Here is a 24863-nt window from a genome sequence, read left to right on the forward strand (position 1 = left end):
TCACCCATTACCATAAACATAAAAATACTTCAGTAGAAAATATGAAAAAGCAAAATAAACTGGGATGATAGATTACGTGTCAAAAAATTTGGGCTTTTGATAACGATAATAACAAGAATTAAAAAATATATAAAATTGTTTTTGATGAGCCCTTGCTATTGATTCGAAAAGTTTAAAACAAACATCACTGAGGTACACGTTTTCCGTGACGTGAGCTTGGAATCTGTCGCATGTATTGCGTATTAGCGTTTTTTGTTACCAAATAATTCTTATCATGTGGCATTTATAATCTCTAAAAGTCCTGTGGTTCCGACAAAAATTCAGATGACTTTGCGGCTCAAACTGCAAGGCAGCATTTTATCTGTTTGGCTTACAAAAAAAATCGGTGATAAGCATGATATTTGAATCTTAAAACGCGTTTATTGGACAGACTCTGAAGACCTACTTCATAAGATTAAAAAGATTCTCGTATTTTTAAATTTTTTGTATTGAATTGCTTTAATAAGATTAATAAGATCCATGGTTTCTGAGTTGCATTGGGTACTGTCAAAGAAAAATCCAGCTGACAATGTGACTATTAATATCTTTAAATCATTAAAAGGAAATAGCAGATAGATTTGAAGACCATTATTATTACAAGAACACGAATCACGATGGCCTAAGAGATTGACGTTCAAACCTAACTTAAATAATTTACACGATAAAAAAGCACATAAAATAATAATTAATGTTTTTCGCATACATTGAGAAGGTCCACTTATAGATACATAAAGATATATGTCATAGATCAAATCAAAAAAGGGTTACTACGCTCATACTTGAAGGTATATGTCGTATGAAAAAAGAAAAAATTTTCTCAATAATATTGAAAACATCCACAAAATTTTTATATTCCAAGAAAAATCAGAAACAATTATTTCTTAAGGAAATGTTAGCGTTGAAGAATAAGGAAGAAATTCCAAGTAACATTTTCTCGATAAATATAGATCCGTATATCGATGAAACTGACAGCCTAGTATATTTACACGGATTCCCAGAAAAACTCGTAATCTTAGATGTGATAAAAAAGTATCTCGATTGATCATACGGAATTTTCACGAAAAAATTTAACCATGCAAGCCACGAGTGCGTGGGCAACGAGATTAAACAATTATTTTGGATAACAGGCTTGAGAAAAGGTGTAAAGAGCGTAACAAATAGGTGTCTAAAATCTAAAATGCTTCGCAAAAAACTGGCTATTCCTTACATGGCAGATCTACCTTTAGCTTAGTAAGGATAATGTTTACAACCATTTACACATTGTGGACCCGACTATGTTGGTCCAATAAAAGGTAATAGGTAAAAGAATTGAGAAATGATACGGTGCATTGCTTACGTGTATGACTACCTGAGCCCTTCACATTGAATTAGCTTATAGTTTAAGTACAGATTTGGCTATTATGTAAGACCATTAGTTATTCACAGTGATAACGGTACAAGTTTTCGAGCTTACTAACAGAATTTAAGCATTAAAAAATAATTAAGTGAAAATTGAGTCTACCAGGTGCTTCGCATAAGGGTGGTGCTTAGAAATACTTTGTTCAAACGGTTAAAACAGCGTTAGATGTTATGTTTAAAGGTTAGTCACCAAAAGATGAAATACTTGTTAGCGTTGCCCAAAAAAGAACACTAATGTTATTTGCATTTACTTCTGCACGCATGTGTAAATCTATGGGGCGTAGAAGCATTTAAATCCAATTAAATGTTAATCAGAAATTTATAAGGTAAAATCAGACTCAAAATCAATGATATGAAAACCTAATATTATGTACACAAAAGCATTGGTGCATAGCTCAGCAATTTGCTTACTGTCTTTGGCATAGGTGGTTATGTGAGTATTTACCAACATTTGTTTCGAGGAAGAAATGGTTTCGAAATTAAAGTCCTATAAAAGGAGGTGACAGTGTTTCGATACTTGATTTAAATCCAAAACAAGATCAGTGGAAAAAGGAGGTTATTCCTTGAGTACTGCTTAGCAATAATGGTCAAGCGCAAGTAGTAGAATTACGAAGTGCGAATGAAATTTTCTTCAAGACTACGAAAAGACTTCTGTATTTTAGAAGTAAAAAATTGATAAGATTTGCTTAGTGGGGAGGTTGATCCTGACAAAGTTTTTGATTACTAATTATTATAATTCACTAGCTGTTTTGTTGATAATTTATGTGAAATACTCCTTATCTTATGGGGACGTCTTAACATAGCAAATAATTGAGCTATGGTTCTATCAATGTTTGTCTGCTTGATGGATGGAAAAAGAGCTACCTTCAGGGCTACGTATTGGTTCAAAGCGCGTCTCTCATGCCAAAAGCCCAGGGCAGGGGGAAGAAGAGGAATAGAAGATTATTCTTTCTCGTGGACGTGATCAAGAGGCGGTCACATGAAGAAAAGACGATCGTTTGTAGGGCATGGAAAGAGAGAGGGTGATTTAAGGTTACCTTTTTTTCGCTGACAAGAAAAAACATATGAGGATTCTCAAAAATAAACAGCGTTGCCTTTAACAACCGTTTTTTTTTTTTTTTTCTTAACATTTTAAAACAAAAAGAACGAGGACACTAGCAAGAGCTCAAATTGATCTGAGACTTTCTGCAAAATATACTTATAAATAGTGACCCAGGCATTCATAATTAGAATTTTCCACTACTTTTTCATTTCACATATGAAGCTTGTGTACTTTGGATGAAAGCATGTCATAATGTTCACTGACAGCAGTAATTTTTTGATTCAAAAATGAAGTGGTGTCTTTAATTAAGCTACGTGTTTTTTTTGCTGACAGAGCAAAGTAACTATTACCAGTTGACTTGAACGATACAATGAAAGATTCATAAGCAGGCACAGTTACAGATACCGCTGCTTCAACCGAGCTCTTGGCAGTTTTAGATTGCGTAATCCTAATACGTAGAATATTACTCTGTAATTTTTAAGAACCAAGTATAATTAGTAAAGCATTCATAATCTTAATTTAATACTGACCAGACTTAAAAAACTAACCAGTCACTCTTAGATCCATCGTAGGTTGGCCCTCTTGATAATTTTATGCGTGCTCCCCAGCGTGGAGTTGCCTTAATTTTTGTCATTTAGAGTGCAAGTCCACCAATCTGCATCTATAAAGCAGGCTTTTCTGACACAAGGTAGTGTATTCATTTATTGTTGTCTGATGCTTGGCTATGCATAAAAGTTAAATTGCCTATGCATAAGTCTTGACGTGACTTGTGCCGTATGATTGAATAGTGTTAAGAATGGTCATTAACTTAAATAAATAACACTTCTCTGATGGAAATTTCTCTAACCAAGTAGTATTGTAGACGTTGTATTAGCCATAATTAACGTGTTGTCATCATTTTTGTTTGGCAAATTGGTAGCCTGCATTGAGCTCAATCCACTAGGTGACAATGCGTTTGCGCTTGCTATGATCAGCAAGATAGACTTCTACGTCTTACTACTCAGATTGAGGGCCAATCTCATCAATTACCTATTTGCTTCTCTTTTTATTGCTTTTTGTCAGTTCATATGAGCATATGAGTCACTTTCAGGTCTTGACAATAATTAATTGGCAACGCAACCCGAGTGAATCGTATTTCTGCACGCTGTGAGCCTTAATGTGTAATTCAGTTTTTTTTCTGCACTTTTTTCGTGCATACATCAAGTTTCAAGAAGTGTATCTATCAGCATGGTAATAGCACTAAAGGCAACCAAACCTAGGGTAAGTGTTAAAATATAATCGGGATACAGCTTACGACATATTTAAAGTTAATAAAACTGATATTTGTACAAAATAAAAATTTAAAAGTACGAAATAATTATTTACAAACGGGATTAGGAATTAATGTCAGTGTAGCTGCCACAAGCTTTAAGTACAATATTATTTAGGACCTGCAGCTGTAAAGTGGTAACTGTATGTCAGCTATTAAATTAAAAGTAACCACTTTTTGGCCACAGCGGTAGGAAAGATTGCATATGTACCACGGTTAGAAATAATGAAGCCTAAGATCATCGACTCCCTTTATTTTTCTGGCCCAGGTGCGTAATGCACAAATATTCTCATATAGTTTTAGAGTATACGTGTTGAATCAAGTATTGCATGTCTTAATACAAATAAAAATAAATAACAAACTTCTGATAAAAAAACGAATGTACTATTACTGCGCAGCAAGAAATATGACTACTTGCAATGGAGAGGCACCAAGACACACTATGGTATAAGCTTATATGGATTTCTCAAAGTCTTTGCGCATCTTAACTGCTCATTTCTTAGGGTATTAATTGAGTTAAATAATTTTTCTTGGTTATAAATTTATTGGAAAATCAATGGCCTCAGTCGTGCTAACGATACTACTAAATGAAGGACTAATGCATAAGTGTACATGAAGCATATAAGAAAATCGTAACTAATTTCTACTACTTCAAGAATTACGTATTAGACGGTATTTTATTACATACAAAAATAAAGGTCAAACGCTATGTTAACATCTTCATACACAGAGCACAGGTAGTATGTATTGATAATCTGAGTGTTCCGTGACTCTTCAGGAGATGATTAGAGAAAAGTCAGGATTAGATAGAAATGTTTTTGATGTCAGCAATACTAATGATTTTATGAGAACTATTTTGGAAAGGTTTCTAGATGCTCATGACAGGTGAACTTATCTCAAGTTAATAATGGTGACTCCAATTCATGAGAAATACTTGCTTCAATTGTTCTCTTCTCGTTAAACTATTAGTAATTTTATTTATCGCAAAATAAAAACCTGCATAGTTTTTGCCAAAAATGAAATTAAATTTAATGTTTATTTAATCTTACTAATTATAAAAAAGTATAAAAGTAACTAATATCTTAGGCTTACAGACGACAAAAGTAATATTTCTTATAAATCTATTCCTTTGATTTCGGTAGAGTTGTAGTAAAAGGACAGTAAACTGTAGGGTACAAGCCAAGTATTCTATAACGACTTCTAGCTGAAACTGTCACTCTACGCTAATCCTCACTCGATGTTTCGCTTTGGTTATTGAGCCGCCTATTCCACTATAATGACGTAATGTTGAAAGTAATGTGTTTAAGTAATTGTATGAGGGTACAACGATTTTAAATGGGTAGCTTTTGAAAAAGGCTTCGATACAATATAATCGGAGAACTACGTTGCATTAATGTTGTGTTGTTGTTTTAAGTGGAACTTTTATGTATCGTTAAACACGTATTATCCTAATTTGATAATGTGTGAATATAATAACTAAAAAGATAAATGGAAAATTTTGTTACAATTAATATTATTGTAATCAGAATAGCATAAAAATATAAAAACGCAGACTGACAGACGAACAAGTAATAGACATAGCTAGTAAGATTGTGAGTCGAGACGTCAACAGATAATGATGGATCCAACACTTGACTCATACTTGTTACTAGAGAGAGAGCAACTACATGGTACTTGTCCACAACGATTTTAGCATCCACCAATGCCAGAGGGTGCTGCTACCTGGAGGTGATGCTACTACAAGTACACCTACTAATCACATACACTCAGAGAGCTAGTCACAATGGAGACGAGTAATACAAAGTACGCATACAGCAGAGTACTCAAAATCACGTAAAATGGCGTGATGCCAGCTTTTGTATCATTACTGCCCCTCCCGTGTGTTGTGATATAGTCTCCCGACGCACAGATAGCTCAGCACAGGTAGCTCTTCTACCGTATAGCAGTAGAAGCATGTTTTTTCAACGGTTCTGCCACTGCTATACGCCGTAACAAGTTATAACTGGGCAGCAAGGTGCTTTGTACTAAGTATATTATATACATATTTTAGCCATCTGCTTTCTCAATGTTGGTGATCCCCTAAGATAACGTGTTTTAAAAAAAATTAAGCATTGTTCTATTGTAACTTTACTAAATAGTATATATTTAGCCATTATTAAGTAACTTTTGTCACTATTGAATCACTTTTATGGCCTACCAGACTTATTGATATACATGAACTGAACAAGCAAATATAGTATTAACCTATAAGAAAATATGAAAAAGTTTTTAGAAGTAAATACAACAAAATCAAAAATTTCAAAAATCACATTTTGCTGTATTATGTAACATATTTGATTGATCTATATTATTTGTGTTTTATATATTTTTTTTGTGTACTACTATTTTGCACTACTGCATAAAATGCTAAGTGGAAAAAAATTAATTTTTGAATGTTAAAGAAAACACAATTTATTAGGCTAATTTTGACAATACAATATCAAGTAGATTGTGGAGATTAAAAAAAATACGCTGCAGCAATAAATTGTACATTGTTTTTTATGAATGATGCACATAACATTTTAGACGCAATATTACCGTAACTTATTAATTTTGCTCTTTATTCACCGACACACTGTGCGCAAAATAATGAGTATTAAATCTGATTACAGATAAAAAAATATAATTCATGAAAATAGTTGCATCTACAACATATATATTTGTAACTTCTCCGTACTTTGGAAAATCTGAATTTATTTCAGGAACAATGATTCAACCTTTTTTGTATTTTTTGTAATTTATAGTAATACTGTTTACAGACTATTCTTTTTTATTTATTGGGAAATAACTATTCATAGAATTATCTTGTAATTGCGATCCATACTTTATACACATTTTAGAATATGGTGCAAAATGTAAATACATTTTACTGAGTTAATGTCTAATACCTGTAGTTTTCATAATGTCAATTTTGTTGTTTAACGTTTCCAAACACTTTTTTAATATTTAATGATGTGATTTGAATCTTAAAGTCGATAATTTTATTAAGAGGCCATTTCTTATCATTAATCTGGGATAATGCACTGAAATATGAAATCTTGATTTTAAATGGCCGAAAAACTTAATGAACAACTTATGGTGGGTATCAATCAAAAGTCCTTATTGTAATATTAAGCTTTGCGTTATCATTGGAGCTGTTAATATGTCTTTAGGTAAAATTGTCTTTAGGTATCATATCACAAACCGAAGTACTAAAATGTCGGGTAAAAAATGTAATTTCTGAAGCTGTCATTTTTAATTTTCGATTTTTTTGTAAGTACTCCATGCTTATAGGTGGAGGATGACTTAAAGTTTCAGAGTCTACATTTGTTGTGCGTAATTGACTATTAACGTAATTAATGGAGAAATATTTATCTTCGATTACAAACTTTAACAGAAGCTCAGACATAACACAACAGCACAATCATTCTATAATATCATGTAAGTGATCAACATACATATTTTCGATGACTTGAAAGTCAGATAATTTGTCAAAGGTGCAAATTTCTTGAATGCCACTTTCCTTCATTCTATTTGCCAAAATATTTTTTATGTCTATTTCGTACTGGTCTACGGTTCTTTATAAAGACTTATCTTCTGTCGTTAATGTTTTAGATTGTTTATTCCCTCTATAACCTTTTGTACAGGATTTAGATAAAGAAAGTAATGATGTAAGTCCGAAGATACTCTTTAATCCATGGTCGTCTCCTGCAATTGATGCAGATATAAAAAATAGTTTTAATTTTCACTTTCCTGCATCAATTTTTATACCTTGATCACTTAAGTAATTAAACTCTTCTATTAAAGGTTAAAAGATTATCTTATTTCTATATGTTTTCCTGTCTTTTGTACGAAAACTACCACATAAAATAATACTTCTTAATTTTCATGAAAAGTTAGGTGAAAAACAAGCAATTGTTGCATACTCTGGTCCAACCTGATTGATACCGTTGTGGGATCCAAAAGCATTATCTGTTTCTATATCATCATAAAAGATTACTGAGGGAGAAACTATATCTTGTGGCATATCATGTTTGGAATTTTCAAAAGATCTTTACATAATCCAGCTTGTGCAAGGTTCAAAATTACATCTTTCTGTACTTTTAAAAAATTTAGATAGTTTACCGTCGTTTTTATTAGGCCTTTAGTCTCCAATAAATTTTTTCAAGAGTTACGCAGAGGGATATTTAAAACAGACACAGCCTTCTCTTTAAGAGAAACTTTGTTACCTTTTCGTTGTGGATATGGTATGTTATCAAAATTTAAAATTAGTGGCTTAACGTATAACTTTAGCTTGCTGTACATGCTAAGTCGTTTGTTCTTAGTTGAAAAATCATGAAATGGATCAGAAACTTGGGCGAAAACTTTTTTGATTTCTGAAAGTGCTTCTATACTGATTTTCTTAGTCGAAGTATTACATTGATTTTCTAATATTACTGGTTTATAAATATTTGTTATAAAATTACTAAAAGCATTAATAATAAACTGAATATCGCTTCGTGAAAAATTAATATTTTGGTACAACGTGCATATTCATTCCAGGATTTCTTTAAAATATCCATATTGTGGATATGTAAAAATAATACATGTATATTAATGAAAACAATATATGACTTTTTTTCACTTTCAGACACTTTAATAGTCGTTGATAAAATAATAGAAATTTTTTTATAAGGTAATTTCTATGTACATTATATTTATATATGCTCTTTTTTTATATTAGATCTATAATTTTTCTAAGTGATACTAGTATTTAAACCTTAGTTCTCTTTTTTTTTTCCTTAGTTTGCTGAGCAATTTAATAATTTGTTGCCAGCCAACGAGTTTTCTACTACTTTTTATGTCGTACACATATTTTTGAATAAATGACCAACTGTGTTTGCATAATAGAGGATAATCTCACTTTAAAACGTAAATTAAATTATACATGAAATTAAGTGCCTCCATAAATTTTTTAAAATTATATGTCTTGTCTAGGATCACGTGACAGCATGATAAATTATCCAGTTTACCATAAAAAACAATGAACCCAGATGTTGACTTGAAGTTTCACAGAATTTTTGTGTTCATTAATTAGAAAACTCAAATCGTTATGATCCAGCGAAGATTATAAGAAAACTTATTTAATGTGAATATTATGTAAGAATTAAAAAAAATTCTTTTTTGTCATCATACTAAAAATTTTTGTACTACCGAAAAATGCCGCACAAATAAATTCAAGACATTGGTTTTCGTGGACCTCACTAGCCTAGATCCAACGGAATATTTGATAATACTTAATAGTAACTGTAATGCTAAAGCTTGTTTGTGTTCTAAAATCATTTAATAAGATTGTTAGATCGTGTAAGATTATCCAAATTTTAAAATAACATATTTCTATGTCTTACAATAAGTACAAGCGATGCGAATACTGACCATCTGTAGTTATTTTTGAATTTTGTCTTATTGCATCATGGTGGTTATAATAATCTGTAATAAAATTTAACTGCACATCACCGACATAAGAACTTGATTTTTTTTTGCGATTCTACAACCTTCGTTTCAACAAGTTTAATCAAGTTAGCACATATGTTGTTAACCTTTTTTAGATCTCAGAAGTATAAGTACATTCGTCTTTATCAGTATGTGTTTCAAAAATTGTATAAAAATTGGACAATATCTTAAATAATATTAACATAAAAATAATTTGTTAGGAGTTCTAACCTGCTTAGTAAATTACTGATGTTTAACGCATATTTGAAAAATATTTGTACTTTAATGGAGAGAGGAAAAATCAGTGTATATTTTGTTGTTAATATACAAAATCAATTTTTAATAAATATAAACGAATTCATCTTACCAGCTTTAAAGCTAGATCACTTTTCAAAATTTGAAAATGTTGAATGTATTGAACTCCATGAACGTCCTGCATCATTAAGCTTCTGTGAATATAAGATGTATCCCATAGTGAAAAATTGTTTTCTTCGCTACATGTATCTTTTTTATCCCATAGCAAATCCAAATTCATTTTATATGGTATTATCGAACTGTAAGTCACTGTATTTTTTGGAATTACGTGGCACTCTACTCAGTTAAACGTTTTTAGCTATACATGATAATTCTTGAAATTGAATGTATTCATTGTAGAGAATATCTGTAAGCATTCACTATTATTTTTTGTTTATTATCTACAAGACTAGCAAATGTGACATATGGAGTACAACAATATAGATGAACTTCTTCCACTTCAAATAATTCGGTAACTGATTCTGCTAAGATGTTCAATCAAGCTGCCGTTATGCAATGAAAAAAATGTCTAATGTTATTATAAAATAATTGGAATAGACAATGAGATTACCGTGCACAGTACTAATATTTAAAGCAAAGGTAAGTGAGTAACAGAGTTTTACATAACATTCAATTACATTTTAAAAAAGTATGAGCATAAATACTTGTAATATTACATGACTAAGCACAAAAACAAGAATCTAGCATTTAATAACATTGACCAGTTGATTGTAGAGAAAAAAAAGAATTGGGTTTAATGATTTAACAATTACAATAAAAAGAAATTCTTACTTAAACTGGTTATTTGATTTTTTACATTTAAACATTTTGTTGTTGATAACAATCTTACTTATATATAAAGCAAAGTCACTAAAACCGTTGTAATCGCTAACCGCGAAAACTACTGAACCAATTTTGCTGAAATCTTGCACACTGATTCATGATACTTCCTAGATGGTTTTAGTATAGTTTTTATCTTGAAAAATTTAATAACAATAGCAATAAGTGAGCTCAAAGTTTTGCAAAAATACGCCAGCTTTTCACTTTAGTTCAGTAAAATCCGCTAGGTGGCGTCGACATAAAATCGAAGCTACCTGCAACATAATTAAATAAGTGTGGTTATAATAGGCCGAAGCGTATCGATAATCGTATAGTCAAGCTTCGGCAGCTCAACAAGCTGTACAGAGAATGCTGGTGATAGTCCTGCAACTGGGTATCCCGATTACGGACGACTCTTTTCTCTAAAGGGGAAGGGACCTAGGTGTCCCTTCACCCTGAATCTCGCCGAGTGCGATCAAAAAAAAAAAAAAAATTAATTCCAACCGACGCTGTCTCTGCCAGAATACCAGGAGACACATCTAGCCAGAGCACAATCTGCACCAACTCTTCACAACGGCTACCTTCTTGGTCGTCGCGTCCCTAACGCGCTTACCCACATGTTCCCGTCTAAAGATGAGCCGTTGGTTATTCGGGAAACGACCCGAGACGAGATATCCTTTGGTCAGCGGCGTACCTCCCTCCATCACAGTCTCCGTACATCGAGACTCCCAGGGTAAGAATCAAGCAACCCGTAGCCAGCTCTTCATCATCAGGAATAATAATAAAGAATAGCCTGGAAGTTTCACCACTGGCGCATTTTAGGGCCATTATAAGTATTTACGTTCCCTACTTAACCATCAATTTCATCGGTTCTTTTTAGCGGCCACCTAAGTGTAAACTACCTTGCCAACAAATACATTTTTATTACCATTTCCGGAAGCGATTCATCGACTAAAAGACTATATTAACTAAAGACGGGCACTATTAAACCAAGTCAGCTATTCACTGGCAGACGTCACCTGCGAAGTTGTTCTTCGCAAGGCTGGAAAACCCAGTGACCGACGACTCTATATTACCCTCTCAACTCTAAGCATTCAACCAGGAATCACTGATCCTCTCCAAGGTCTGCGCTGGGCAAACCTATAACAGCTATAAAGGAAAAAAAAACTTGAGCCAACGGGACAGCCTCCACTGGACAAGTATCACTAACCAATCTCCCCATCTAAGATCACCAAAACAACTAAATCTGAAAAATAAAAAAGGTGCTTTAGACACCAACGTCTTCGACGTTATACCGGGAGACGTTGGAAAAGAGCACGACAACTAGCCCCAAAGCTTCGGACTTTGTAATTTTTCTCCCAATCAGTCTGGGGCTTTAACATCAGGCCAGAGAAGATCACCCTGAGGTATCCAGGCAGTCACAATTGTTGTTAACTTCAGTCAAGAAAGGGTATACTTAAGAAATTCATCGGTCTTTTTTAGGGCCATCGGACGTTGAACTACCTTGCCAACAAATGTATTAGAACTTAACAAAGTTGACATAAAACAGCCTTTAGGGGTCACAAAAATTTAAAGCATGCCAAAAGTCGCAAGAGGGTGAATTGAAAGAAAAACTTCAAATGTATCTAATAAATACAATTTTACTTTGACGTCAAGAAACTGACGCAGAAAATTTATCGAGATGGAAACAGCAGCGTCAAAATTGACAACTTAAGAGTCCATTACGTGAGAGATCAGCTTTTCATTGTACCCTCACAGCAATCTCTGAAATCTTTAAAGATCCTACTTCAGATTTTTAAATAAGTAGAAAATGTATTTCTGTTTTTGTGGCAATAAAAATGTTGGGTTTAAGGTCCAGGACTTTGTTGCTCTGGTAATAAAATTGTGAGATATGAGAAAAAAAATTTTTTTTTGATATAAATTTTTTGGGGGTTTAAAATCTTAACAGCTTTAAAAAATAGCCCTTTTCGTAAATTACACAAAAGAAACTGTAAATCAACAACTTCTTATAGCCATCGATTATTTTATGGCATAAAGAACGCACGGTACTTTTCAGCATAATTATTTTTTTGAATTCTTACACCTTATTATTTGACCAAATAAACTATATGGATTCCGAAAAAATATGTTTTTAATAAGAAGATTTTTATTCTAAGATGTATCGGGAATATGTGTAAAATTTTCTAACTAAAAATGTTTTACATTACATGTCAACACACTACGATGTTTTATTTAGTAAGTCTGGGGCGAAGCCGAGATGGGGGGCTGCTAGTGTAGCATAAATGCTTCCAGAAAGGTCCAGTGTCTTTATTTTTTATTTAGCTAATGAGCATTAAATTTCCTACCATGTTCTCACTGTCACAAAGTAATTAATATAGTTTTTTTTTTTTGTACTAAAAGAATATATTATTTATTACAGAATTTAGTTGTTTCAGTTACATTTCATTATGATTTTTATAACTTCTATTTAATCAAAACTATTAGAAATATTAAGTTTATGTTTAATAGAATTATTATTTGGTGTATAATATTTATTAAAATTCATTAACTCGCGCAAAACAAAGCTGTTATTTTTCTCAACTAAGGCTGCAGAAGTTAAAGTTTCATTAATTTTGACAGAAATAATGCTATTTAAACAATTATTTAATGCTCGTCTCTTTCTATCGACCCTAGTGACTGAAGGATTTTGAATATATATCTCACTAGCTGCAGAATTGTCTTTATCATTCACAGTGCAAAGTAAATTGTCTGAAGACCTTGTTACTTCTAATTGACAGTTGGATCAAAGTCCAATTGTATGGAAGGAGGTACTATCAGAGTTATTAGGAACGCAAATAGGTACTTCTAATGCTGAAAAGTGTTCAGCATTATTCTGGATGGTAATGGTAGTAGTACCCAAAGATTTTTCAAATAAAGAGTAGCAGCTCTTAAAAGTGAATTTTTCTTTGCATGAAAAAACAAACAGTTTAATAATATCTTTTTCTGATAGCATACAGAATTTGTTCCCATATATATGTTTAGCTAAAATTTAAATACACTTTGTAAGATACGTCTCGCGAAAGCCAACGATTTTATAAATACCTAATAAGTACTATATTTACAGATTTTTTTTAACGTAACAGCTTTAAGTCATTTTCATGGATTTCGTCCTTACTATCCAAAAACTGTTCTTTAGCAATTCCACTATGGCATCGGAAAACGTTAACGAATTGTAATAATGACTTAAAAGATACTAAGCTGTAAGTTATTCGACAACGAAATTAAGTAATAATAAATAACCTCTAAGTAACATGCAACTATGTTGACATAAATTGTACTTACTACTAAAGAAATCAATCAGTTCTGAAAAATTCCAGCTTATAAGAATGTCTTTTACAAAATCGTCCATGGCTCAGTTTTCGTTCTCTTCTTTCTCAATCTAACCTTTTCATGGGGTTCTTGTAATCATTAGCTTATGTACACATAGGAAAGCTGACTCTTGAAAATGTATCTAAAAAGACTTTTAACATCCTTACACCATAAGAATCAGTTGCGAAAAGTATATTACAATGCAACGAATACAAAAAAAAAATACGTGCGTACGTATAATATATTTAATACAAAGCACCTTGCTGCCCAGTAATAACTTGTCACGGCGTATAGCAGTGACAGAACCGTTGAAAAAACATGCTTTCACTGCTAAACGGGAGGACAGATACTCTATGCGTTAGGAGATTATATCATAACACACGGGAGGGGCAGCTCACGTGGTTTCAAGTACTCTGCTGTATGCGTACTGCGCATCACTCGTCTCCGTTGTGAACAGCTCTCTGAGTGTATACGCCCACCCAATGAAATACCTGCTAGCGACGTTTAATGATGGTTATCCATCTTAAGCAGAGAACGAACTAAACAATGAAACCAATATTCCCACAATTTCACCAACTACCTCAATTTAAGGTGAGGGACACCCCAGGAATGCACTAAAAACTGTGTCTCAGAACCTCAGGAGGCCTTTATTACTAGCACTGAAGGTTAACACGTACCTAAGTTCTAGATAAAGGTGTGCCTAGAGTTACGAATTTGAGAGAAAGTATAATTTTTCCTGTAACGCAGGATCTACAGGAGTAAAGAAAGAAATAAGGGTTCTGCTTTGCACTGCAGGAGATTACAAAGGTGAAAGACTAAGAGAGACTGAAGAAAAGTGAAAGAAAGGTCAAGTGAATCCTTGTGTTCACGTGAAGAAAAGTACAGAGAACGCAAACAGCATACATGGGAGAGTCATCATTCTTCGTACATTTTACCATGTATATAAGTACAGCAAAGAGAGAGATAAGGTAAAGGACAGAATAAATATACTTGTAGTTACGAAGAAGACACGAAAAGAGGAGTAGTTAAGATTAGTGTGGGCAGATAGTGTCAAGTGGAGTATTAATAAGCTGTATGAAGAAGTGTGCTAAATCCATAGAGTAGTATAAACTAAGAAAACTAAGAAAAAGTAAGAGAAGTGCGAGTTTCTTAAAAAAAAGTCAAGAGCAGCAAGCAGAATAGACAAAGGATCAGAAAAAGAGAGACACAGTGAAATTGAAGTTTCTTAGAGTAGATAGAAAATAGCTGTAAGTAGAAAAATCATTTTCCTATTAAAAAAATTACTCATAAGATTTTCTCAAAAACTTTTGTTTTCACTGTTAAGTTAACTCTTTCTTGGGCACTTACACCACTGTTGAATCTTATTAGAATTTGCAATGCAAATTTTTTTTTTGTAACAGTGCATATGCTTAGGCTAATAAAAATTCAGTTTGTAAATACTGTACAAGTACCCGTACTTGACAAACCAAATTTTTTATTATTAGAAAGTTAAGATTCCTCTTTAACTTAGTAAAAGCAACAATGCTTTTAACATAATCATAACTGTTTATTATATATAAAATTAAAAAAATTTGGTGCATATGCATGGATGGCAGCACTTTCAATGCAAGCACTCTATATCCTACATGAATGCCATTTCTTTCAATATCCAATGTACTTAAGACTTATAATACTAAACCACATAGTATCTTTTTCAAGAAAATTTTCTTAAGAAATAAATAAAAATGAGAAGAATATCCTTCTCGGCTGTGGATTGATCACACGACCTTCTGTTTTCTAGACAGTTGCTCTACCACTTGGGCTGTACGTTCGATCACACCGTAAGTTTAGATAAGTTTCTTATTTTTAATCTGTAGAGCTCTCTTTCCCCTCAGCTCGATAAAGTAGTTATGGGACTTGAATGCTTGTCGGTAAATTAGAAATTAATAAGAAAATTTCTTAAGAAAATTATGTGGAAAAAGAAGCTATGTGGTTTAGTATTTGCCATCATCTATGCATATGTACCTTTTGATACAATGATTTAGATGTATCAACATTCGCTTGTATACTATTGGTCGTATGAATTTCTGATTTACCGACAAGCAGAAGAGTTACATAACTAAATAATGATAAAGTTTTTATTATCAAGCTACAGTACCAGTGATTTGTTAAAAAAAAAGTTAAAAAGTTTTTCGAAATTACGAAATTTTTTATCACAAACATGTTCTACACTAATTAGTACTTAGCAAATTCATCAGTTTTGATATTCGTCAAGGTCCTTATTTAAATTCAATTTGTATAAAATATTTGACGTACCTCGAACAGTATGTCCTTCTTCTTCTCTTCCAAATATTATTTGTGCTTCAATAAATAGAGTATCAAATCTATTTAAAAAAAACTCCCAAGTCAATATATGTCGATCTGATAAGCAATTGTGCAAATGATATAAGGACTGAAGTATAAGTGGTCTGTCAACTATCATCATATTAAATTGGGTCTCCATACACAAGAGCAATGACTGAAAAAAATATTTTAGATTCAAAGTATAATAGATACAATATGAGTTAAATAATGCAAAAAATTTAATTACAAAAATAAAAAGGGGACGTGAATATAACAAAGATAAATAATGTTTGTTTTAATGTATATTATATTCATTAATCCTTACTATTGCACAGCTTGATTAAAATAACTAATATCTAAAAAAAGTTCAGCTGTAAGAATTAAAAGTCTTATTTTTTTTAAAAATAAAATATTAATACAATCAGTTTATCTTGGCTCGTTAAATATCTACTTTTTAAGCTGTTATTACAATATGTGTGTTGCTAGCAATTGGGCAGACAAATAATAATTTATGATACTTCTTGAAGAAAATGTTTCTAAAAATGCATAGGACTATTAATTTTTTATTTCTATGTAAACGCTAAAAGAAAGTGTTTAGAAATTGTATGCAATTTTTTCAAACCCATTCAAATTTTAAACGAACAATCAAGAATTCCTGGATGTATAACAAAAAAAAGGTAGGTATCAGTAATCTATTATTAAATAAAAAATTTATTTATTTATGAAGAGCTGACCATCGTGCTTCTAAAAATGTTATTTGATGCTTACCCTTTTGAATGAAAGGCTAAATTATTAAGAATGTGCTATGCTCTTATGTATTTCTCTTATGGAGACATCGTGTAAGCTTGTAAGACATGATTCGTTAAGGGTAGGCCTTAGTGAGTTGTCAAAATTTTAAAGTGTGCTAAATGATGACTCTCTATTGAAAACGTTGTTATTTTCTGTTAGATGCTACTCACAAGCTGTGTATTCAGTTTAACAAAATGGTTATCGAGGGATAAAGAATGAAAGAATCGTTCTATTTTTAAATACCACTTTGATCAGAGAGGGGTCTATCCTTATACATGAACTAAAAGAGAACATCTAAAGGTAAAGTTTTATTTTGTTTACTAAATAGAGCTTATGTGCACGATGCTTGGCCAACAGTTTAAAATCTTTCTGTTTTTTTAGGTGCTAAGAAATTATACTGAATCAGTTTCATCTTGTACAAAATTTATATTTATGTCTACTACGATCATTTTCAATGTAAATAATGATTAATTCTGCAACAAAGAATAATAAATTGCAACGTTAGATAAAGCTGAAGTTAAAGTTATGAAATAATCAAAAGAAGATTTAGTTGTAGTTTAATTGTTACAGAAACTTGATGAGGAAGAGAGATTCTTAGTAATGCATAGTCTGTTGAAAACGTAAGAGACTATTATTAAAAATCTAATATTTAGTTAATCTACAGGAAATAAATGAATAGTAACAAACTAAGAAACTAACAGAAACTAAATTTAACTTAAAACATAACATAAAATATAACATTTTAAGAGATATTTACACATATTTTATTTCCTGTACAGATGTCAAACCTAGAGAAACAATAATTTCGTACTTCTTGTATAAAGCAATATATGAACAGCAGCCTGTCTTATTAGTAATCGTTATTCGCTGCAAATTATGTGCGTTAACAACAAAAACTTAAAAAAAGTCTTACTTCTTTAAGTAGCTAAATTACACTTGAACTGCATCTTCTCCTATTTCATGCATGAAAAAACATGGAATATAATTTTGTTAAAGTAATTTACAATATATATCATTTTTCTGATATGTTAAGTTATAAAATAATAGTAGTTAAAGCAGTGTGTGTGCTCACAATTTGTATTAGTATACTTACGAGACTACATAACTTGTTTTAAGGATCATGTAATCAACTGCACTACACCACGTTACTGCAGCTTCCAGCGGAACTGTTAAAAAAGTATTCTCTAAGTTTTTTGCCATTATAAGTGATACAATTTAAAAGATTTACTTAACGATTCATTTACTTACACTGTATGACAGTTGTTTCAAATTTAAAGATTGTCGTAAACTTTATATGTCCCTGACACCAGTCAGTCCTGTTTAGCCATTGTTGTGCTTTATAAGTTGCAATAGTGCATGGCACTATTATTATAGCAATTGCCTATCTTATAGTTGCATTGATTTTTCTTATAAACAATATAAATCTCTATTATATGATTAGTATAAATAACTACCATGACGGTCGTAGTTAGTACTGCTAATGTTAGGACATCAACTATACTGTTAAGAAAGTGTACAAAATTAAAGCACTTCAAACTTTAAAATCAAAATGCAACTCAGAATTTGAAATATTTTTTTCTTCAAATCCAAGTTACATATATATATATATATATATATATATATATATATATATATATATATATATATATATATATATATGTATATGTATATACACAAATGTTTTTTTGTTCACTCCTCTTTTTAGTGTTTTTTTTTTTTAAAAAGAAAAAACTCGAAACAAAAGTCACGCGAAAGAACAGACTTAAATTAGCAGTGGACTAGGAAAATTTTTGAACAACAAACGTAAATCAGAGAGATTTTATTTGTAGGCTTGGTAGAGACAGAAAAAATTTAGAAATTACAACTTACATCCATATTGACTGAAAAATCAATTACCATTTTCATTATCTTTTTTTAAACGACGATAAACGACATATTTTCCAAAAAAAATTTTTTTTCTTTCCTTATTTACCACTAAACGAGAATACAGGGTAGAATCAAAGAAACTTAGTAAGAGACGAATATCACTCATTTACTCTCTTACTCCGCCCTCTACAATCTTTTTTTCCTCTTGTCAGATTATTATTAAGCTGCAACATAGGTAATTGAACGCAGCCCCGCAACTTTAGGAAAGTACATAAGATCTCGTATGATCAAAAAGAAATATACGAATCACGATATATATATATATGTATATATATATATATATATATATATATATATATATATATATATATATACACATATATATATATAAGTTAGGGAAGAAAAGTGATTTATTTTACCAATATGACTCATTAGTCAGAAAGCGATAACGAAGGCCTTGGTGATAATATGATAACCGAAATGAGCAGGCCAGAGCTCAGTTAAAAGCAGCAAAGAGAAAGTATGGCAGAATAAATGTTGAGATTAGAGCTTGAATCAGAAGGTAGTGAAAAACTGGATGCCCTAGACAAAAAGACTAAAACAGTAGTGGTAGGCTTATTTTTAAAAATTGGAGCGAAGCTAAAGAAAGCAGAAAAAGTGAATATCCCTTATAAGGTGATCACAGAGACCATTCAAAATTTGTCACCGATAGGTAGGGATCACCGGGATATATCTGGTGACACAATTGTAAACATAAGAAGCATGAACAAAAAAGTGGGTCTTGTTTCTGGCGGATGAGTCAGTGAGCAAAATGCAAGGAGAGCTGAAGAGATATACGGAGCTCGAACAGATGAAACGACCATGCTGCTGACGCAATGGGGCATGCCAGGGAAGCCGCAGTGGCCAACTTCAACTGCATCCTGTTACGAATATAAAGGTCTAAGAAATCCCGGAGTAAGAGACGTTCATATTCTTCTACAGCTATGCGACAGAATGAAAGATATGAGGAAAGAACTTGAAGAAATCAAAGAAGTCATGTTTGGGGTAACGGTACCACAATTTATGGATAACTTTACAAATTAGGCCGATTCAGATACGAATAGGGATAGACTACGGAGGATATAGCACCTACTTCGCCCCAAGGTACAAAAGATACATACGCTACACACAATCATAATCACCCACGCAGACTGCAGAATGCGCAACTAAATGGAGATCCAATTAACCTGACACTATTCAAAAAAATGGTAAAAATGACTGCGGAAAAAGTGGGCCCAGAAGATGAATGACTTTTTCTCGACACACTTGCGGGCAAACTAGTGGGACAAGTGGCTAAACATTTTGCGCCCAGACTGGCTCAATTCGCAACAGTTCAGGATTTTCTTCGGGGACTTGTGAGGAGATACGGGAGCATTAATAATTTAGACACGTTGATGGCACAGCTAAAGATATTTAGACAGCATAACTGAGAATCAATACAGGACTATGGCGGAAGAGTACAAGGATTGTATAACAGGCTGACGATGCTACATGATTTGAACACAAGCCTACTTCCTATTCAGAAGCAGGTTCTAAAAGAAAGCGCAGAAGCAGAGGCAGTTAAGCAATTTACATATGGCTTGCCCTCAACATATAGATGTAAGATTACATGCTTGAACCCAAGGACCCTCTGCGAAGCATTTAAAGAAGCGCTAAGAATAGAGAGTGACCTTAGCTTACAGCATGCAATACCAGTACGTACACTGCCCACATACAATAAAGCAACGACCGAGTGGGGTCCAATAGTAAATCTGGTGAATATAAGAGAAATACCAATACCAAGAGAAACGCCTATAACTACGGGAATGGGAATGATAATGCTAACAATTATAATGATAATTATTATAACAGGGGCTATGACAATGGCTCAACAGATCCTTATAACAGGAATAGTAACTAACACAACAGAAAAAACAAATACAATAACGGAAACAATAATCACAATAATACAAATAACAGAACTAACAATTACAACAATAGAAATAATAATTATAATAACAGTAATGATTACAATGACAATTACAATAACTACTATCCCACAGGCAGTAATTATTACTCCAACTGTGGCTACGGTAACCCGTATATTAACACGAATGGGGAAGCATTTAACCGCTATGGAAGCAACAATAAGAATCAAGACAGCATGAACATGAATTAAAGAAAGAAACAGAGAGAAGCGTGTCTGACGAGAAGGTGCGAGAGGGAGGCCGCAAGAGGCGGAGCAAAAAATATTGGAGGCAGAATCACGCATCAACAGCCCATGTATTTACGCAGTGCAGGGAAGTATAGAATGCAATACTGCAGAGTGCGAAAACACTCCTACGCAATAGGGGGGCAGACGCACAAGGAAAGGCAGGAGAGCCCGCAGAAAGAGTAATCGGATGAAGGCGGTGGACACATGTATAGAAAATGATGAACCCAAAATTTCAGACTGTGATGAAAAAATAGAGCAGCTTCTCAAAATAACTATAAAACTTTCAGGGACAGGGCATATGCCACCATTGGTCTAGTAATGGGGACCACAATGAAAGAATGGAGGGGCAACTTTTTATGCGGATACAGGTGCAAAGATTTAGATTAAAAAATATAACTTTCTTAGCACAAACATGCTAATAGACAGTAGGTACTGAGTGAATCTTATCAGCGTGACTCACGGAGCACGCAAAACACTCGGCACAGTACAGGCTTAGTTCCATGGATTGGAGTGCACATTACATGTCGTCCCCCATGACTTCCCTATGGAAGCGGAAGAAATCATAGGGTGGGATACTTTTAAGCGATATCAGGACTGGATAGGCGCTGCCAAGAATATGATGAGATAAGATTATGTAGAGATACCACTGTTGAAGCAAAAGTGTTTTAAAATACCTGCAAAATCAGGACAAATAATTTATGCACGAAAAATAAGAAGCAGGAATAAAGTAGAATATGTCTGGATACCCCTTCAAGGGATGGAGAAAGGAATATTATTTGGAAACCTTATAGCCAGAAATATTTAAGGAAAATAAGGCAAAAAATGCATTGATATTAGTAATAAGATAAAATACGTGCCTGTTCCGGAAGAAGAGCTTATAGATTACGAAGAAATTTACCGGGATCACTCAGAAGACGTTAATGGCGACAATGTCAAATGCTTGGGAGAAGCAGTGATGAGGTTATTTTATAAGGAAAAAAATTATGATAAAGAAAAAACGGAAAGTTTTTCAAAAAACGAAGAGGAGTAAGAGAAACAAAAACGGGTAAACAAGATAATGCAACTTGTAGACACCGCCGGTTGCAACAATAAAGACATAGAACATGTTAGAATACTGATCGAGTCAAACCCTTACGTATTTGGCCTTGACAGAGAACCTCTCAAGGCAACACACCTATTAAAACATCAAATTATAACGACATTGGATAAGCCCATCGTGGCAAAAAGATTTAGATATCCACCGGTAATAAGGGATCAAATGAAAATCGAAGTGAAGAAAATGCTTGAACAAGGGATAATTGAACCCTCTACCTCTTCATATAGCTCGAATACCTGGATAGTGGCAAAACAACCAAGAACAAACAATAAAAAAAGGGTGAGAGTAGTCACGAATTTCTGACTACAAAACGAAGTTATGGTAGGCTTATACTACCCACTACCGTTTTAGAGTGATATCTTAGAGAACCTAGCGTCGGCACGTTACATCACGGTAGTGGATCTCAAATCGCAATTTTTTCAGATGGAAATACACGACGACGATGTACATAAGACAGCATTTTTGGGTCCAGACGGGCACTACCAATATAAAAGGATGCCAAAGGGGTGTAAAGACTCGCCAAACACATTTCTAAGGGCTATTGCACTAGCACTCGCAGGATAACAAGGCTATGAAATAGAAGTGTATCTTGATGCCATAATGGTCTTTGCCCCTGATCTTAAGAAACATGAGAGATGATTCTCGAAACTGTTAAAGTGGCTAGCAGCTAAATGTAAGGAAAGTAAAACAATCTTAGGATTCGTAGGCTACTACAGGCGATTTGTCAAAAATTATGCACGAGTTGCCCAGCCTATAACAAGTCTCCTAAAAGCAGGTACTGCATTTAAATGGGGTGACCAAAAGGAGAAGGTATTTAGAACTCTCGTAGGTACACTGTGTAGTGGATTTTCACTTATTACCCAAAATTTGAAAAAATTCTTTATCGCTACAACTGACGCATCAGATTACGCGATCGGAGCGATTCTTAGTCAGGGAGGGATCCAAAAAGATAGACTGTTTGAGTAGGCGTCTTGCTGCCTTAAAGGGAGCTAACTCCGTTACACAAAATAAGACAAGGAATTGTTAGCGATTGTATTTGCAAAAGAGCAGTTTAAACCATATTTATATGGACGCAAGTTTACGGTGGTTACAGACCACGAGCCACTTAAGCACTTTCAGTCGTCTAAAAAACCTGACATTCGCTTTAACAGACTTGAAGCGAAACTGAGAGGGTATGAGTTTGAAGTTATATACCACCCGGGCGTAAACAACAGACCACCTGATGCATTATTACGAAACACAGTACTACAAAAAAAAGGAAGTGAATTTCGAACGGCCTCGCCAAGAGCTATATCAGCTGGCAGATAAACAAGAGAATAAAGAGCTGGCTGATAGCGATGGACCTCCAGTGTACAAATTTAAAGTACGGGCAAATATCAGGAAGAGAATTCAAGGTAAGCCTAAGAAAATAAAAATTCATTGTACCGATTCAGAAAACTCGAACATCATAGTACAGAAAAAAAAGCGATATTGCGATGAGAATATTGAAAAAGATTCAGATACAAGTACAGTAGGTCAAGAAAACGGTGATGCGGACTCTAAATCAGAGAGCCTTACGAAAAAAATTAAATAAGGACTTATTTCACAGCGGCCAGCAGACGGAAAATTAGGCTATATTATGGAAGAATCAGGCTTCAGAAAGGGTATAACGGCTACAAGCACGCCAGCAATATAAGAACAAAAAGAAAAATTACAAAAAGCACGTAAACGATAACTTGACACTTTGCACAGACACAAACCACGTTTTTCAGCCAAGCAACTGACGACAAACCCGTCAAAAAAAGTAATAATAGTGAATTCTGACATACAATTACCTAGCGTTGCAAATACAAATCAAGAGTTAATTACAGAAGAGTGAAGAACTGATATAGGAGAAAAAGAAGGAAGCACGAAGCAAGCGAGGGAATTTTCGACGAACAACCAAGAAGACCCAAATATACATTACTTATTCGAGGATAGGTCAGATGAATTGTGGGATCTAGTTGTAATTAATATTAAAAAGCAAGATGTAGAAGGCAGACCAGAAATGAGGATTGGTATGTGGGAGCCTAGCAAGATAATAAAGACAAACAAAGCAGCGCTACGTACAAGAGGAGAAGTTAACGAAAACACATAACGGGGGAAGCATGGCTTAGTCAGAGAAAAATGAGAGCATGGTACGAAACAAACGCGATGAGCAGCTAGTAAAAGTTGCACCTCCAAATAAATGGCTAGAATATTTAAAACATGAAACGCAAAGGGAAACTTGTAAATGCACACAACCTGGTAGTGCTCTGGCAAAAATATCAGAAATCCCATGCAACCCATCCGGAAACTATTTGTTTTACAGCCTTATATGGTAGTACAAACTCGATATCTAAGCTACTGAGTTGCGAACGATTCTGCGCAATTGGAATTGATTACAAAAATGCAAAGAGCTGGAAGAAACAAAGGAAATTTTTGAGTCACAAACAATGTATTTAAACAGCGATTGTACTTATCTGTTCTCTCAAGAATTTGAGAAAAACATTCGTGTACACTTTGCATTGACCTACGGAAATTATATTAACACTCATTACAGTGCTACAACAGACGGTAAGTTTTGCCATTTACATCTAGAAGTCGTAGAGGAAAATGCACATTATACGCCTCTTATACAAGTTACTAGCGCGATAAATACAGAACTTGAGTCAGAGGTAGAGACCCCACAAAAAGACCTTAGCAGTAGTGAAGGAAGTGAGGAGTGAAAGCATAGGTCCAAACAAGACAAGAGAGTAGACAGAGGCAAGCGAGGGAAAGAGGACAAAAGTCATTCAGAAAAGGAGCAAGACACTTCCGA

General features: G+C 33.4%; 1 protein-coding gene across 1 annotated transcript in view; it reads right to left on the bottom strand.

Moving 5' to 3' along the window:
- LOC106644845 (uncharacterized) overlaps positions 1-24863 on the bottom strand; it is a 2208360-nt gene that overhangs the window by 480923 nt on the left and 1702574 nt on the right. The window contains exon 40 of the mRNA XM_089592443.1: positions 16035-16236. Coding sequence (XP_089448569.1) covers positions 16035-16236 — 202 coding nt within the window. The remainder of the gene's footprint in view (positions 1-16034; positions 16237-24863) is intronic.

Source organism: Copidosoma floridanum, unplaced genomic scaffold (assembly GCF_036245765.1).
Source record: "Copidosoma floridanum isolate Cflo_tuat_1 unplaced genomic scaffold, Cflo_Japanese_pri ptg000017l, whole genome shotgun sequence".
In the NCBI taxonomy this organism is placed as follows: domain Eukaryota; kingdom Metazoa; phylum Arthropoda; class Insecta; order Hymenoptera; family Encyrtidae; genus Copidosoma; species Copidosoma floridanum.